Source organism: Bombus bifarius, unplaced genomic scaffold (genome assembly GCF_011952205.1).
Source record: "Bombus bifarius isolate JDL3187 unplaced genomic scaffold, Bbif_JDL3187 scf7180000007992, whole genome shotgun sequence".
Taxonomy (NCBI): Eukaryota; Metazoa; Arthropoda; class Insecta; order Hymenoptera; family Apidae; genus Bombus; species Bombus bifarius.
The window spans coordinates 1759171-1778546 of NW_022884373.1; the positions used below are offsets into that span (position 1 = coordinate 1759171).

General features: G+C 32.4%; 2 protein-coding genes across 6 annotated transcripts; one reads left to right on the forward strand and one right to left on the reverse strand.

The window, feature by feature from the left end:
• Positions 1 to 1152: 1152 nt before the first annotated feature.
• On the reverse strand, positions 1153 to 16539 carry LOC117205523 (myb-like protein O). Of its 3 annotated transcripts, none has more exons than XM_033443993.1 (11): positions 12795 to 12894; positions 6846 to 6970; positions 6643 to 6782; positions 6343 to 6472; positions 6035 to 6172; positions 5712 to 5888; positions 4348 to 5628; positions 4129 to 4277; positions 3484 to 3812; positions 3123 to 3389; positions 1153 to 2928 (listed from the first exon to the last, which is right to left on the reverse strand). In XM_033443993.1, exons 1-11 carry the CDS (start codon positions 12805 to 12807, stop codon positions 1550 to 1552), a joined length of 4128 nt encoding a protein of 1375 aa, XP_033299884.1. In that variant the 5' UTR covers positions 12808 to 12894; the 3' UTR covers positions 1153 to 1549. The 3 variants fall into 3 exon arrangements, with proteins under 3 accessions (XP_033299884.1, XP_033299883.1, XP_033299885.1); XM_033443992.1 differs by having other exon boundaries at positions 3484 to 3815; XM_033443994.1 differs by lacking the exon at positions 12795 to 12894 and adding an exon at positions 16360 to 16539 and having other exon boundaries at positions 1550 to 2928; positions 3484 to 3815.
• Positions 7924 to 15633, forward strand: LOC117205527 (pickpocket protein 28). Of its 3 annotated transcripts, none has more exons than XM_033444007.1 (14): positions 7924 to 8232; positions 9598 to 9659; positions 10261 to 10537; positions 10871 to 10983; positions 11052 to 11168; positions 11489 to 11692; positions 11919 to 12036; positions 12368 to 12516; positions 12712 to 12913; positions 13334 to 13604; positions 13813 to 13933; positions 13994 to 14119; positions 14258 to 14349; positions 15250 to 15437. In XM_033444007.1, exons 3-14 carry the CDS (start codon positions 10262 to 10264, stop codon positions 15435 to 15437), a joined length of 1977 nt encoding a protein of 658 aa, XP_033299898.1. In that variant the 5' UTR covers positions 7924 to 8232; positions 9598 to 9659; position 10261. The 3 variants fall into 3 exon arrangements, with proteins under 3 accessions (XP_033299898.1, XP_033299899.1, XP_033299895.1); XM_033444008.1 differs by having other exon boundaries at positions 7929 to 8232; positions 10378 to 10537; positions 15250 to 15633; XM_033444004.1 differs by lacking the exons at positions 7924 to 8232; positions 9598 to 9659 and having other exon boundaries at positions 10262 to 10537; positions 15250 to 15633.
• Positions 16540 to 19376: the final 2837 nt, after the last annotated feature.

The window sequence follows — 19376 nt, forward strand, 5'->3', positions numbered from 1 at the left end:
AATAATTACGATTAATATTATATATATAACTATATTTTTAACGATTTAACGTTGTTCAAATAAACTAATTTGTTAATATATTTAATTTAAAGATAATATAACTTTTTTATGTTTGTCAAAAGCAGTATTTCATGTACTTCATAAAATTCATCGTTCTAAGTGAGAACAAAAAAATTATACTGTTCTGGTGCAATGAATTTCTGATTTATACATGAAGTAATATCAACGATCTATGCATTGGGTAATAAATAATACAGAAGAGCATTACAATGCCCTGTAATTATATTTCACATCAAGAACTATGGGTAAATTAGTTATTAATAAATATGTTTTGAGACATAATTAGAAATGAAAATTAAATATATCTCATACAACTTATTTGCATTTATTCCTTTGTTAGTTTAGATAATGTAATTAATCCAATTATTTATTCACTGCAAATGAGTTGTATATATTTGTAGTGATTTGTACAGTACTAAATCTTTAACTTCGTAAGTTTTATATATTCGAATTTACTAACTTTCAATAAGCTTTATAATTGTATTTATAATTATAATTATAATTATAAAGCTTATATTTATAATTATATATTATAATTATATTATAATATAGCTTTTTTTATAATTCAGGTTACGCGCGAATGATGTCTTAATAATTATTTTATTTATGTAGAATATTATTTACATGTTATATTAGTGACCTAAAAAATGCATGTTATTCAATAATAATACGTATTTATGATATCATTCGAAGTTGAACAGTATATAAAATACTCATCTTCGCAATTCATCCTGTGAACAATAACGTTTTACCACAGTCCGTAAGTGCATCATTTCAATGTTTGGTTTAAATCCGAATCATGGCAAAAATTACCAATTCATAAATATAATTTATAAACGAAACATTCTAAACACGTATATTATTAATTATACAAAATATAATGGCGCTATCTTGTAATGTCTTGCTTAAGTGTTTTAAGCTTGATTTAAGCCCGAAAAAAATTGATGTTTTGTTAACATTTCCGATCTATTTGTATAATACAAATATTGTTTTAACATAGCGTAACAAAAATATATGAAAATTGTTGTAGACATCACAGGTCTCGAGTATCATTCTAACGTTACAATGTGGGAAGAGAAATATTCGAAAAGATACAATATTTAGAATATGTTTAATGTATTCATATATGCATGTCTAATGTGTTAAGATTTTCCTTCTTTTTTATTTGAATAGATAAATGCATAAAATCCCTTATGTCTTCCTTAAGATCTTCATAAGCATAAAGTGAAATGATTCAGGAATAAACTCATCCAATAATAGTCAAAGTAACACTTAAAATACAGATGGTTTCATTATCTTAAAATAGTGTATAGAAATTTTTGATATTCGCGTACAAATTGGTACAAAATGCTCCAGAATGCTCCAGATATTATCATACAGATCTTTGTTGTAGGAACATCAATTTCGAAGATATATACGTGAACCAGAGATCACGAATATATTCTATTCATTCTATGAAAGATTTTGAAGTTAGAATTAAAATAATGTCTTACAAGATCAGCTTCCCACCGTTCGAAGCTCGAATCTGTGCGACCTGTTCAGGAGTCAGAATCAGCTTGCTTCCGTTCGGCAATGCTAAGGCATAATGGCTTCCAGTTTCGTTTACAACTACTACCAACTGTGTATTGGCATTTTGAACAGGTGGTGTGGGTTTGACTGGTGTTATAGAGATCCCTCCTTGATTCATGCGTTGTATTATCTGTGGAGGAATCACACCTTTCGTTGGTACCTCCGTGACGTTTGACGTGAGTGTTGACTTTTGCTTAGTCTGCACAATGTTTCTCCTAGATGTATTCTTTGCTTTTTCTGCTTCAGTCTCAGGACCGGTCTTCTCGGTAATTATCATCTCAATTTCATCATCGCTGTCGCTGAGAACGATCAAAGAAGTAGTCTTCTGACCGGTGTTTTCCAAAGATGTGGTTGGTTTCTTCGGTTTCTGCATCCTAACAGGGGTGCGTTGCTGTTGAACGTTTTTCATGACCCTGGAAATATTGAGTCGCGGTGTATTTCCTCTTATGGACATACTACTTCTTATAACAACTCCATTAGGATGTGGATAGCTCTGTCTTGGCACTGAATACCTGTTTTGCAAAGGTTTAGTTACTGAAGTAGGATTAGATTGAACTGAAAACGGAGGATTTTGGGGCATTTCTTGCGAAAGAATTTGTTGACCGGTAGTTATATATCCAGTTGGGGGTTGAGTAGTCGCTACCATGTAAGGTACATAACCAGGATGGTTGACAAATTGTTGTGGAGCTATCATTTGTGGTCCTTGAGGTTGGAATGGCTGGGAAGGTACGAAATTGGTTTGTGAATTTTGGATAATGTAATTTTGCCCCCCTTGTACGTAATAACCTTGTTGAATCGGTGGTATAATACTTGAGACCATTGGGCCAGATTGCACGATTGCACTTTGTGGAACGACAGTTGCAGAATTTGATTGCATCACATAATAATTCATCGGATTCGGTTCAGTTTTGAGCATCACATAATTAGAATTAACCGTGTAACAGCTATCGAACTGATTCGGTGTAGAATCATAGATCGGGCCTTCGTCTTTGATGTCCAACTCCGAATGCACGCTTGCAATAGTTTCTACTTTGCAACTTATTTCTGTAGAAGGCACTGTTTCTCTAGATTTACTTTCAACTACAGCCTCTTGTTTGTCTGCTGTATTGTTGTTGTTAGGGGATTCTGAGTTGGTCAGTTTCTTTGGTTTGCATATTTGGATTTCTCTGATTCTAGGAAGTTCCCTTTTACTGTTGAGTTTGGTGGAAGAGGTTACTTTTGATTCTGCCGCGTCTTGAAGAGCATTAATTTTGATGCTTTGTAACTTGTGTTGGAAAGACTTTAATCTTCTATTGGCAGCTACAAATTATAATTTGCATTGATTATTCTTTATGATAATATGTAATATGTAATATATAATTTGCATTATTATAATTTGCATTGATTATTCCTTATGCTAATATATAATATATAATAATGCTCTATAATACTTTTAAAAAATTGGTAAAGTTACTGAAGTGTTGATTATAATAATTTCACGTTGTTATACTAACATGGACGTTTATTTTTCCTTTTGCGAGAGCTTGGTAAAATCCAATCTTGGTCTGAGTCCTCCTCCTCGTTTGTCCGATCGTCAGAGTATCTGACTTTCGGAGTAAGGTATGAAGTGGATGGACCTGTCTGTGTGCTGGGAGCCGCGTACACGGCCTCAACGTCGGTCCATTCTTCCAGCTCGTTCTCTTCGATCTCATCGTCTGAATAAAGTTGTTCTGTATATGAGGAAATGCCCCGAGCTCGTAACACTCTTCGCGTTTGTTGTTCTAGTTTCATAATAAAATGAAATTTTTTATTAATATTAATGATTTTGTTAAAATTAAAACATTTTATTGTCATTTCACTGCCTCTTATTTATACCTTCTTCGCTTGAATCTTCTTTTGTCTCTTCTTCAATTCCTGCGTTCTTGTGACTGTTGCCTTCGTCTCTTTCAGATTGTTCTCTTTGCGTTTCGTTTTGTAAACTTTCATCTTGAGATTCTGTGCATTCTTTTTTATTGTGTTCTGCGTGACTAACGGATACCTCTTCGATCTTGTTGGAGACGTTTTGGGAGCCAGCTGGGGATATGGTAGGCTGCGGTAACGTTTGTAACGTTGCGTCTCCGGAAGTTGACAATTGACAGCCCTGCGATCCAAGAATCCACCAATTAGAGCCAAGACCCTCCCCAGATGAGTCCTGATCCTCCGCACTGCTACAACATACAGCAACTTGTCTGTCATACATACTCAATAATGAAAGCAACGTTACTGAAAGAAGGTGGATGAGTTCCACTTTACAGATCATATATAGATTGTAGCAAGTTTAAGAGGTTTCAGGCAGGATGAACTTTTGATCTGGGAGTATTAAGTGCAAAAAATTGTGCAAACAAATTATCAGATATACATGTTTTGTTTTTCAGATATACATGTCTTTCAAAATTATTATTGTTACTCCCAGATGAAATTCGATGAGATCTGATATTGTGGATGATATTGTATGCTTTAATATAAATGAAATATATATACCCTTCCTTAAAATTAGTCCATTCCTTTTGGAGCTTCCCTCTAGCTCTTTTCATCGACTCTTGCAAAGCCGGTTCCATTTCCTCTAAAGAAGATAGCAACTCTGTCATCCTTTTTACCAATTTTACTTCACATGGAGATATAAGTTCGGTCTGAGGAAATATATAAATTAAAAAAAGGCTAAAAGAAAATAATTTTAGATAAAATAAAGACATTACGTACTTCACCGTCAGTATCAGTACTTAGACTACCATTTTTTGGTGAAAAGGTAGAAATAAGGTCTCTTAGTGAATTAACACTGTCAGCCACAAGTTGAAATTTTGAAACACTAAGCTCTGAAAGCATCGTATTAAAATCCTCCGTTTCCTGTTTCCATTCTTTCGTTTTCAGGTGATTTAATTTTCTAAGATTGTATTTAATCTCACTATTCTCGTCAAAAGAAAAATCATCCTCCATCGCTTCTTTTTGTAACATACTTCTCAATTCGCTCAAAGAAAGATCTTTATCATCAGAAGATGTTGTCTCATTTTTAATTATTTGGTTTGACTGCTCGTTATTCGATTTCTGTTCTTTAGCGAGCCTTCCATTTCGTCTGAGAATCCTATTTTCCACTTTGTCCTCAGATAAGCTAGTATCATTTTGTTGCTTTCGAACGTGAGTCCTCGTTTCATTTAATTTTTCATCGTCGGATTTCGACGTGATAGATGTTTGATGTGTTTCTCTAACACCATGCATGTTGTCCGGATTTTTATCGTTCAATTTCAAATTTTCTGCACTGATAATTTCATTCAGTTTTTCATCATCTGTTTTTGAGGTACTAGACAAATTATCAATAGTTCTATCGACAGAATCACCTTTGTTTATATGTACATCCATCGCATCTAAATATGATTGCTTCGTTGGATTTATCTTCAATTTATCTTGCGAAACTTGTGTCAAAGATATGTCGTTATTTTCTGTGGCCTTTTCCTCGACAGTTTCGCATTTTAAACCGCTCAAAATCCCATTGATTATATCTATATTACACTTAATGTTATTACTACTGTCAGAAAATCCTTTGAACATTTTTTGAGATGACTTCTTACCAGGAATATTTCGAACAGAATTATTTGTATCGTAACCACTCGACTTTGTACTTTTACATGTTTTATCGGACATAGTGCTTACTTCTGAACATTTCGACAAACTTTCCGACCTTTCGACGTTGATAGTATTTAAGTTAATATTATTATTATTACTACTGTTATTATTGTTATTACTACAGATGCTTGTACTACTAAAATTCGTGTCCTCGTTTATCAATGAGCCTATTGCACTGTCGCTACTGCACTTGCAATCGTTCAGATGTTTATCATCACTTTTACTTGGCTTTCTCCTTGTTTTCGGTGGTAATCCATTACTCCATCGCGATTTTCTTTTTCTATGTTTCGTTTTCCTTTTCATTAAATCGTTTGAAACCAATGCTTTGTTCTCTAACTGCGTTTTTATTTTCGGCTTAATCGGCTGAAATAGAAATAATATTAGTAAGAACATAAATGATACAATGAAGAAAGAAAGTGAACTAAAAATTGTTAGTGATTGGATACCTTTACTGTTGATAAAATGTTGTTATCAAGACAATGTCTGTAAACTCTCAGATCACTTTTAAGAAACTGAGGAAAGTATATGTATCTTGCCCCATAACGATCGGTGCCTAGAACGGTTTCAAATTGGTTTTCCCATGGTTGCTTGGCTATTTCCTCTTGCACAGTTTTTCTAGTGTGCTAAAAATTATATTTTGTAGCAACAACTAAAGAATTTATTAATTAAATTAAATGAATTTCTAAACTTCTAATCCTTAAAGTTTGATTTTTATCATGCATGGGACGCTTTTTTTTAATTTTTTTCTTTTTGTTGTATTTTTTCATACCATGACTGTATCACAGACTGTTTTCAGAAGCCAAACTTTCTGTCTGAAGGTCAACTCTTCAAAATCCTTGCCATTTAACAGAGGAGCATCGGGGAAAACATTCCAGAACTCAGGTTCCACACCAATAGTTTCTAGAACCTAAAAATCTTTCATCACATTTATAATCACTGTAATACAAAATGTCCATGTATAAAATTAATTTATTTAAGCAGACAATGATAGTTGTACACGCGATACAATGCTTTGTAATAAGTGACAACATTGAAGCAACATTATCATTATCAAGCACAAAAACGACAAACTCTCACCTTTACCGCATTCTGATGTTTAGCTTCGTAAATTTTGAACCAGCTCTTCATCTTGTATGCAAGAATATTTGTCCAGAATTCGTACGGCATCGGTGGTATTTTTCTCAACTTTGCTTTGAATACGGGGGAACTAAAACCAAAAGTATTATTAATTTCAGGAAAGAGTTGATAAGATTACAAAAATATTTGGAATATTTAATATTTCATTTGCTTTATTTAATTCATTTTTATATAGAACAATATTGGAAGGAAATCTAAAATGTTTGAATTCTTCTTTTGCGATTCTAAATTCTACTTTACCTTAACAACGACGTCATGATATTTGCCAATTGTCTGGAAGCTCTTGGTATCAAAAGCATTCGTTCCATCTCATACATGGACAAATGAGGTATGTTCAGAGCTTCTTTTGTCAGATGAAGAAAATGGAATATTTGTGGAATCTGTAAACAATTAAACGTTACAAAAGAGGATTTATGAATGGAATAAGTAACAGAAATATGTACCTCCCACATGAATTCCATCTCATTTCTTATTTCTTCTGTAAGAATGTTCTCCCGTTCCCAATCGATCATCGATTGCTCCTCCTCCTCCAATTTCCGTTTCCTATTTTTCTTCGTCATTTCTGTAACTTAAATGAAGAAAAAAACATGCTCGAATCTAACTTTTTCGAAATACAATTAACTAACTCAACAAATCTATTTCCCTCTATAATTAAAATTATTTTCAAATGTTCCAATCATTAAGAAAAGAAAAATCCGTAAACCTTCCAATCATACGGCAAAAAATAATTAAGATTCTTGCGCTAATTGCAAAGTGACCTATTTCTTACTTTTACTTGAGAATTATATAATATTACTTATTCAAACCTGCTAGTGTGTTTAATGTGATATTATTGCAAATGTACCATTAATTAGATAGAATCGTACGTAATTTAAAAAACTGCCGCCGTTTCGCAATCACTGTCATCTCTTGCAACGTTTTTTAACACAATGCAAACAACGATGACCTACTATCGACCAACGAGTGTCAATGTAAATAATTTCACACACAAGTGCATGCTCACCCCCCTCAACGTTACAGTTACATATCCTTTAGATTAGGTCTGTTTCATACGTTTCATAAAAATTTCATGCTGCTCGTTTTCGCGTTTGAATGTCGAAGGTAATATTTGCACGATAACGCGAATAAATGTTGCTTAATCGCGTACTACGCTAGTTCTGCAAACATTTGCACTTCGCAATCAACAACAGAACCTTCCACCGTGTAGATAATTGTTGTATACACCTTTCAAGTATGCAGCTGAGTGATTACTATAAGATACGATTATCGTAATTATATGTATGCTAGACAAAATGAAAAAATTGTCTCTGAATATGGATATATTATTCGTTTACATTGCACCCATGTAAATGAACGAAAAACCACTTGATATTAAAATTATTAAAATTTCATTAAATAATTCAGTCGCAGGCTATTCTATTTTAATCCTATTTTACAGCAAGATATATTACAGAATATTTGTGATTTTTAGTAGACATCCATGGAATTTAAATAGAAATTATTATTACTAACAGTTGATATGCAATTCTTAATAGATCTCTACAAGATGCACGGTAATTATTAATAAAGAATAAAATACATTTCGCAGTACGTACATACAATAATTTCTTTTTATCGCTTCTTTCACTATTATATCTGAAAACCATAAGTTATACAAATATGTGATCATGTGTATAGTTGTTTAATATTGATCAGACGATGTTCTTTCTACAATTATACTTTGGTCTCAACAGTTGGTGAAAGGAACACCGACACGACTTCCCTTTCCTATCTCATTGAAAAATCGCGCCCCATCAAGATCATCTTCGCTGCTCAGTATTCGTATAACGTGTAAGTACGTTCTTCGAATGGCCTTGTGTCTCGTTTCCATCATTGTGTAAGTCTCGTCTCGAGAAACGTCTAGAATATGGCGTTCAGTATGGAATAGAGTCTAGCTTTTTATGTTTGACAAAAATAAATTGAGTTGGATTAAATAAATTCTACTGTTACTTTAACAAATAATTATTCTGGTATTATATGTTTTATGTTAAATGTTACAGTTAACAATTTTATATTGGTTCGTTACTTTAAACGAGAAGTAAAGTAAACTGCAAATGAAAGTTCCAGAAGAAAGAAAGACGATTAATCATGTACAAGCTTTCCTTCATTAGTGAACACAATTTTGATTGGAGAGGCTTAAAACTATGGTTCCTTAAATATCAAAGACATTCTAACGTTCCCCTACATTCAAGAATTCTAAATTAATCCATTAATTTCTAACCAAAGTATGTTTCTCAAGTAAAAGATTCTTCGCTAGAATGTTTTAAAACACTACGCTTGTGTTTTTACATTTTGTAAACTCCAAATGGAAATCATAGTAGCTAATGAGTTTATCAATTTATCCAGTTTACGGTTGCATTCATATTGCGCAAATTCAAACAAATATTGTAAGAACTATTTGCATACAATATCAATATCAATATCAATATCAACATCAACAACAATAACAACAATAACAACAACAATAACAACAACAACGATAATAATAACATACTTTTAATATATATAAAAGAAGGAAAAGAAAAGGAAAAAGTACGCGTAATATTGAAAAAGGAAACGCATAGAAGCGGCACTTCCGCGAATCAAATTTTCCATCATTTTTCAACCGAACTATACGAAATAGATCTCCTTCGCAGTACGATAAAACAGTCATTTAAAATTATCTGTGTCATCGCGTTGGCATACACTAAAGACAACAGACAACCAATGGCACGTGAGGATCCTGTCCAAGCGAGTTAAAAGGATGTCCATGTCGGTGCCCACCCCCAGTCGGTTGACAGACATCCTTCATCGATAGTTGGAAGGACCGGTGAAAATACATTGTATACCATCCTTCGCCAAGCTAACACACTTTTCAGTCGGTCTAATTGCGCGAAAAAACATCACTCGACAAGACGTAAAGCTCTCCATAGCGAAATTATTCTTTTAGCATATCTCTAGTTAGAGATTACGCTTTTAGTACCCCACTTTTGGCGATTATAGGCGCCTATTACATCATTCTGTAGATATTATAATCATTTTTTGCAAATCTAGGAAAGTGGAAATTTCATTTTTGTCGTTCACATAAATAATTCAATTCTCAATTAATTTTTCCTGTGATAAATAATATATATATATATAGAGAGAGATTTTTGTATTTTGTCGATATTTCTTTAGAGGATGCTGTTCAGAGAGTGAAATGTGAAGAATTATGGAGTTTCTATGAAATAAAGAACAGGGTAAGTCACTGTGGTTTGTTTTTTTTAAGGGATCGATACGACTGCTTATACAGGATGACTTTTTGTAAATTAATACAGTAGTAATATAGAAACAATGGTTATTTTGTACGGAATTTCATTTCGAAAGAAACTTGTTTTAAACGTACGAAGTACTACGTCTTTTCATAAAAAATTCTGCGTTTTTATCGGTTGGCATTCTTTACGACGTCTGAAGTTTCAACAGTTGACATCTTTTCGTAAAGAAAAATTATACTCGGCTGTTATAACTCCTCTTGTAAAGAATTATTTTATAAACGATACATTATTCCTGTTTAAATTAAAGATACGACTTTTATATAAGAATTTTTGATAAAAAGATGTTTTGTTAAAAATGATCTTGCACTCTTTATTGCAAACACGTTAGGATCTGCTTGCTATGATATTGAAATACAGTAATACCCTGCTGTACCTTTTTTTTTAAAACAATTTCAAATCATCGTAGAAGATGTCAAAAATAGTATTAATGGAAGAAATCAGACTAAAGCTTGAGGAAATGATAACTATAGTCAAAAGTCGATTATAAAATCGTTGAGAATGTGAATTTTTTGTGATAATGATGCAGTATGGATAGCAATCGGGCAATTCAAGATATCAATGCAATGCCGGTAAAGCTGTACTATCGGAATTATTCGAAACCAGAGGACGAGAATAAGGCAGAACCGATCGAAACCGTTTACAGGACCACTGACAGGGCCACGCTGAAATATTTGAAGAATCACGATCCTAATATACCTTATTCCATCAACACTGTACATCTACAGGACCCGTACAAACATCCTCTTAGATTAGAAGGATACGCCACTGCAGACATTTTCAAAGTTCGACCAGCCTCGTTCAAGGTAATAGAATTAAAAGCTCCATGCATTTGGAACGAAACTTTAATTACTATGTAGTTACATGTATAATCGAACTTCTTGCTAAGAGATTCGTTCCATGCATTTAAACGTCAACTCCTGTTATTTGTGAACAAAAGATGAAATTAGTTAGAAGTTTGTTCAAATCTTAGGTTTCTCGTTGTTGTAATAGTTGCTTGTAGAAAACACTATAAGCATCAACATTGAAAAATTTGATCCCTTATCGGAAAAGGTTCTACATGTAGTAGTATATTGTCTTCTATTTGGGATGAAAATTTTTACAAATTTTTCTTTCATGCGAATTAATCTTTTCACAAGATTATGTATCGATCGAAGGATACGACGTTAAGGTCTAGGCACAGCAAGAACGCGCACGCCAAGAGAGAAAGTCCTCTGATGCATTATGACAATGACGACGACAAGAGTATAAGGTAATAATAGATAAGGTAATAATATACCAGAGATGGAAATAAATATTCAAATATGTTTGTGAATTTAGTAAAAGTGAAAATCAACGATGCATAAGGATTACGAACATTATGAAGCAATATTGTACAAATAGTACTCTTCATGGCTTACGTTATATCGGAGATTCGAATTTGTCAATTGTCGAGAGGTAATTCTGTGCAGTTTGAATTAATATTATGATTTCATTTAATACACGAACAAATTTTTAGGCTCAGAATAATAAATGTTACTTGAGAAAATTTTACATTTTCTTTGACTTGACTTTTAATGTTAATACAATTCTACGACATCTTAATTTTTGTCTTAAATGAAAATTTGTTCGTTTGAGCATTTATCTGTATTGACTTTTGAACATAATGTTTGATATAATTTTGTATTATTTTTTGTAAATACTTATCTTCGAATATTAAGAAGGTACAAGCACCTATTACACTATAACAAACTAAAAATCTAATACCTCCTTCACAGAATCTTCTGGGTAATTTCCTTTACACTAGCGGTTCTAACAGCCGCTTATTATATTTGGTTTCTATATCGAAAGTGGGTTTCGACACCCATTATCATTGCTCTCAGTCCAGAATCGGTGTCCCTGGACCAGTTTCCGTTCCCCTCAGTTACCATTTGTAACATGAACAACGTAAAAAAAAGCGAGGCAGTTCGTATAAACGCTGGGTGAGTTCTCAAGCAACTGATAAAAAGATCTACCAAAAAATTTCTTTTAATAACAAAATATTAAAGGAATTGCATATTTTTATTAAAATAGCTAAATAATATATTTTATTTAATACTGTTTATATCTTAATTAAGAGTTAAGCAATTCAATCTTCACCTTATATTTTGTTAAAATATCATCGAAAGCTAAATTAAACATTTATTACAACGAACCATTCAACAACAGGAACGATATACGAAAGAAGCTGTTATTGGAGGATATGTGTCGTCTTGAAAGTATGTCGCCTCGCAGTTTCAACGAGAGCACGATAACTTGGGATAACGTCCTGCGTTTTATGATCAACGTATGTAACACACAATGGAATTTCACATACGGTTTATGAGATTGTCATGATAACAATGTTAGATCTTATTCATATATCTCTGTAGTCTACTTGTCTTATGATGTCCCAAGATAAAGAGTACTTTCAATCTCATTTTACGAATTATACATATATTATTACCTTATTTCTCGCGCAATTAAAGAAGCGAATAAAAAGTTCTACAGGAACACAGGAATGATTATAATTCGAAGTACTGAAAATAATCTATAAATGTCGACTATAGTAAAAGCACTGAAATATTCATTTAAATATTTATAATTAAATCTGTACATCATTAATTATTCTTCAATAGGTGTCGCAATCTTGCACAGACATGCTGCATTTGTGCAAATGGCACGGGAATGTTACTGATTGCGAGAAGATATTTAATCCCACCATGACAGATGAAGGGATGTGTTGCAATTTCAATTCTGTCGACAGAAAGTACCTGTTTTATAATCCGTAAGTAAATTCCAGAAATAACAGTTTTTGATAGTTTCATTTTTAGATTTTCAAACATCCGATGTTTGACCAAGTCTTTCGTGATCTTTAATAATTTCTACATTCCTGAAAATTCTTCTATTGTATTAATTTAATATTAATTTGATGGTGTTCGAAATAGTCTTCCATATTCGATAAATTGAATTTTGCTTGCAGACGAGATTGGTCCGACATCAACATGACGTTCCCATTTAACAACATCGATTGGAATCCTGAAACCGGATACGATGAAAACGTACCTCCAGATTCCATTCCATGGAGACCATACGGTGCTGGACAATACTATGGTCTGACTCTGGTTCTTGATGTAGACGTCGATGAATATTACTGTTCGTCCACTGCCAGTGTTGGTTTCAAGGTACTTTATCTCAGATCATGAAATTGATCTGGATAGTATTACAAACTACTACTATACATTAATCGTTCATCTAACAACTATTACAATCTAAAATCATACCATAATTAATGTAACATTGAATTTAATAAAAATATCGTAAAGAACATAAGAGAAGCAAAGAATTATGAACCATTTTTTAAGCACTAGGTATCAATTTTATTCTGTTGCATTCTTTCGATTACTTCCGACCTAAATTGAAAAATAGCCCGAGTTTCGACCAAATATGAAAAAATTCTTATTATACGTACCGTTGAAACATCTTTTTACAACGTCAGAAATATTTTCTGTTTGTTAAAATGTGAGCAGGATTGAAATATACATAACATTGCAAATGAAAGGATATACGATATTTAGCGATAGAATAAGAATATGTTTTCACAGATGCTGCTGCATAACCCGGTGGAGACACCAAAGATCGCCGAATTTGCGTTCACCGTGACTCCGGGCGAGGAGACTAGAGTGATCATAGCGCCCCGGATATTGTCCGCCAGCAAGTCGATAATCTCTGTTCCCCTAAAGAAGAGGAAGTGCTTCTTCACCTCGGAGAGAAAGCTACGTTACTACAGAACCTACACGCAGAAGAACTGCATCCTCGAATGCGAGGCGAATTTCACGCAGAAAATCTGTCATTGCGTCCAGTATTACATGCCCAGTAATTTTTGAGATGAATTTCTTTTAGTAATTTTTAAATGATCTTTCAAGTATGGTCTTTTGGTAAAATTGAATTGAATAATTACGTTTATCTTATTGTGAAGTAACATGAATACCTTTATGATGTATGAGTACATATGTCCTCTCTTCAATATCAAAAGCTAAAACATAAAAGTTAATTCTAAATTAGATTCACCATTTGTTTCCAGAATCCTCTAACACGTTAATCTGTGAGAAGAAAGACGATACATGTGCGATGAAAGCTCGCAGAGCAATGGAAGTTAAACTTTACGACGATGACATTGGGATAGCCTTAAACGTCTCTGAAACGTAAGCTTCTCTCGTCAGAAGATTCCGACAAAACAAGAGTTAAAATCATATCTTTTACAGGCCCAGTTGCAACTGCTACCCCGGATGCTTCGAGATCGGTTATAACGTGGAAATCTCACAGAGCAAACTGGTGTCCTCTTTCATTGTTCCTGACAGTTACGTGAAGAAAAGCAAAGAATACTTCTCGTAATTTTATTTGTTCCTTTAACTTAAGAACATTATTATTTAATATTTATTCATAATACACATTAATATAGTAAACAGTAATAATTTTTTATACTAATGATTAGTCATAAAATAATTGGAACGATTTTTCTTTATTAGTACCAACATGGCGGTGGTCCACCTGTTCTTCGTCGATTCCCAATTCACTAAGTATATGAAGAACGAGTTGTTTGGTTTTACAGAATTTCTATGTAAGTAGATCTTAATCTTTGTTACGTAATATATGATTCATATTAACGAAATTTTTTAATTAAAATGGCGACCAAAATGTTGACTTTGGGTCTAGACGATAAATGGCTTTCCAGTGCTATCTATTGCCGTATGTTTCTATCTAATGCTTTCTTGATTCATGTAGATCCTTTGGGTTCAGCTCTAATATCGATCTGATTAATTTTTTATGATAGTAGTAATTTAACAGTATATAAACATACTTATCAAAGAAGATAAATCAAATCGTCAACACATTTTTTTTACATTACAAACGTATAGTATATTTTCCTATAAAAACAACAAAGGAGCATAAATTTACTGATACCTTTGGTCACAAATTTTTGGCTTTTAACTGTTCTCTTCTTGTTTGTTCCATTCTGTCTTTTACAACAATATGTGACAGGGCTTGGGATGGCTTTATGAGAATAATTTTTTACATAATATATAGTATTCTACTTTCATTAGGGTTTAAACACATGGTGACACTAAAATATAATGTAATAAAGCGTTATCAATCGAAGGTTTTAATTGAGTAATATGAATCAGTTAAAAAATCAAACACGAAAGATAATAAAAATGAAATAATATAAAGATCTAATACTTCTAAATTTTATCAACTACAATTATCGTAAATATTAATTACAATTGAAATAAATTTTTAATTTACAACTCCATTAAACATTTAAAAATTGCGTTTGAACAACAGTGGTACACATATATAAGACGCTCTTCAGTTGTTTATAACACTAATGAAGTCATAAGGTACCGTAAGATTAGTGAAACACTGGAATTGTTAAAATTTGAACAAAAGCATATGATTTACAATTATAAAAAGTTTTGTAAAGTTCAAGGATCTCAATTACATAATTGTTTGTATACAGCTAATACTGGTGGCTTGTTGGGTCTCTTCATGGGCTTTAGTTTCCTCTCTTTGGTGGAAATCATGTACTTCGCGACATTGCGGTTCTGGTGCCGCATATACAAAAAGAGGCATGTTTCTCGCGATAATACTCTTCACGTGCAACCATTCGACTCTAATACTAACCTCGTTTATCCCTTTGTACAATGATCTATCTATTCTCACTTTTTTCAAGAAACTTACTCATTTTTGACAAAAGTTTTATTGTCGTTAATCGTTAGTATATAAATTGCATGTAAATAGATGTTTGATCCACAAAAATGTGCGATATTATGTAATTTATGAGTTTTTGAATGTACTGTGAAGAAATATATTTGAGAATATAATGTGCTTCTCAACTAGTGTACTCAATTCCTTTTGTTATTCATTATTCAACTTTTCTATTGTTCCATACTTAGAATGGATTAATAACTAACCGTAGATATACTGACAATAAGTGTTCCATCCAAATGGTCCACCAATATGTTTAAAATACATTTTTCAATTCTTTGATTTTTAATAAATTACATTAAATAGTTTGCAGAATGGACTAGATAGAATATAAAATCTCTTATGTTTCTTTAATACAAATTTATAATTTGGATTGGTTCTAAGTAGATATATGCAGTTATCTGTAAGTACATATGTTATATATTAATTTTAAAATTATATGTCAAAGTGGTATCGGTTTTGGTAATTATAATTTCTAGTTTTATGTTATTGAAATAAAGTAAATAATCATTACTCTTACTATGTTTAAAACAGGTAATTGTATTTTGTATATAGTATTTAATTGAATTGTATATATTAAATCTTTACTTTACTATTATTCAATTAAAGAATAATTTCATATATATCTTTGCATATTCACGATATTAAACTATGTATATGCCGCATACGGCAACTACCATACTGTGTTAGAAACAATTACAATCTGTCATTGCAACATAACAACAAGAACACATAATAAACTAAAATTATCAAATTTTTATTTATTTATAATAACATAAAATTATCATTTTTCTGAATAAGCTACTATCGCTTTAACAAAACATGTTATTTCGAAAGGCATGCACCTTGTTAAATGACTTACCTTTTGGTGTGGAATTCTCAATGAAACTTTAACCGTAGTCGGGTAACATCCTCAGGAACATGTCAACGTGATGACAAAATACTGTAGTAACTGAAAAATCGCCGCACTACACAATCTCAGACATTCAGTCACTAAACACAATTCGATATTCTCTACGACGCCATGTTTATTGAACTACAGTACGGGTGTAACTAAATTCACTCGTCGTGCGATGTCGAGGACTAGAGTCACGTCGTTCTAGAATCACGAACAGTCTCTGCGCAAGTGCATCGCGATACGCGCGAATTTTCAAATTTGAATTTCTCTATCTTTCAAATTTTTCATTTATTTTTATTGAATCATCGATTTTACTGAAGTTAATTATTAGTGAACATAGACATTTATTATAAAATCTATCGAAATTCGATATTAAAAATATATATGTATGAAATAGTAATTTGAAAAATATGTGAATATTTTGTAAAAGTTGGCGAATAAAAATAAGGTTTTCGGTATCAAAAATATATAAAAGTTATCTTGATTGAATGAAAACAATCAACTGTTTAAAGTATCGTAGCTCGGGCGTACTGGTCTTGCACACGCATATCTACTGAATAAAATTGACGTGTCTTCAAAAATGAAAATGTCCCGTGGACATCATTTATTATTATACCTAAAGTCTGATATAATCGTGCGCTAACTTTTTAATCGGTACGGTTTTCTTATCTAGGCAATAATCAGTATGATACATATTACATTCAAAATTATAATTCTAGTTATATTGACAGCAGACTAATCTAAAGTGACAATCTTTTTTTCCTTTACGACTGTTCTTTTTCATACAAAACGGTGTTCGAGCGTGCGCACCTGGTTATTTTGTACACACGCATTTTATAAGTTTCTTCGGAGTGGCTTCACCCACCGCATACTATTTTTATCGTTTATTGTTTAGCTTCGTTTTGTAAATGATACTCTTTTTTTTCTTTCAATATTGTTCGAATTAAAAAATATTTAAATTCATTTTTCTCACAATATTAGACAGACTTGAAAAGAAAAGCTCGCGCGGAAGTCGAAGCCAAAGGAAAACGAAAGATTGAAACTTAATTTTAAAAGAGCGCATCGCGGAATACAATTCGCTTCATCTATAACGTGTTACATGATAAAAGTAAAATTTTTTGTTCTTCTTTAACTACAATCCTCTGTTTCCGGCATTATCATGTGACAGATAATAAAAATACCGAGATCATTCGTTCGTCATTTACAATATTCATGGAACAAAGTGTTCCCAGTATTCTTACGAACTCGACGATGAAAATACCAGCTAAAAATGATCGAGGTCCCCCGTGAAAAAGACGAAAATAATAATTCATCTCTCTTAATCATCATTACGATAATCATATCACTATCATTATCGTCATCTTACAATTTTTATATATAACTTTACATTCCTACTATAGTTTAGCTTATTAGAAAGTGCGTAGATTTTCAAAAATTTTTTTACAATGGCAAATGAAAAAATATCTCGATAGATACCCTGAAAATAAATTATTACGTTAAATATACAGTCTCACGTCGTTAGATTCGCGTTTAACAATGTTCCTTTTTTTTCCTCTAATTTTCTTGTCGTCATGATAGAAAATTACAAGACTTCTTTATTTTATTTTTTCTCCTATCCTCCCATTTTATTTTCTTGCTTCTTGTATTATTATTTATTATTATGTTTTTTTTCTCTTCAAAGTAGGATGTCTCCTTATTATCTTACAAAGAGGCCATTTTCAACTCTTCCCTTGCATCTTCTTCTACCCCATAGTCTATTATCCTCAGAACATTGTCTCCTTTTTTCTTTCTTCTTTTTCTTTCCTTCCAAACGCCCCGCTTCACAAGACTTAACAATACGACAATGAACAGATAATTTAATAGGAACGTGTTTTATTATCAAAAATTCGTATGATCAGCATTATTGCCCATACAACATGGTGTCATGTAAAAATTAATCTATATCGCGATAGGACTGCATATTTCCTTGTTTTTCATTCCGTTTATCCTTCCTCTTCTTTTTCTTCCTTATTTATTTTTTTTAAATTAAGAAATTTCATAAAATTGCACGCTATACCTAGGCTTCATTCATGATTTCCATCCTTCTCTCTTCCACGATTTTTCTCCATTTTAAATATTTACGAATATGTTCCTACGTTAATTGCGGTATAGTCAGTACCGTATACCGTGTACTCGTAATGTTTTCTCCACTTCCGTTTATTTTTCTACTTTCTACCTTCCTTTTCGCTTGTTCTTTCTTTTTTGGCTAGACGACGAATATTGTTATCAAAAGGAGGGAGAAAAATAAAAAGAACGCGAACCGGAAAAAAGGAAGAGAATCGCGAAAGTCCGTTTTTCCTTTGCGTGTGTCTGCAGTGTTTTAACGAGGATAGTTTTGTACAAAAACCCTTCGTCTTTCCTTCGAACACGGACGAAAAAACTGTACACGTTACAAGACTTATACAATATATACTTATACAAAGTTTTGTTTTTACGTATATTCACCTCGATATGCCTGCTTAATCCTTATCTGGACATTGACATCAGTGTGTTACCGTTTATATTATAAAATACTGTTACGTTAAGAGCCTTTCTTTGTTTTCGTTCTTTAAAATCCAGATAAGAATTAATCATTGAGTGAATGGCATGCGCAAATTCATTAAGCCGTCAGTACTTCAAAATCAACGCGGTCGCAAAAGGGTCGAACGTTTTAAGGACACTGATCGTCTTCGATGATTCTTATCGTCGAAAAAAATCGTACATTTTCTGGCGCTTCAATAATCCTTCTCAATGCGATTACAAAGAAATTGCCGGGTTACATGATGGTCCTGAAACCTCGACCCTTAATTCCTCAAACGATCAAGGAAGGATTCCATGATTACGTAAATTGATCGATACGTTTCGAACGCAATATAGAACAAAGTAATTTCATTTCTTTCTTCCCTTTAAGTTCATTTGCGATTTGAATTCGTGAGCTTATGTACAACCGAACATAGGTCAGA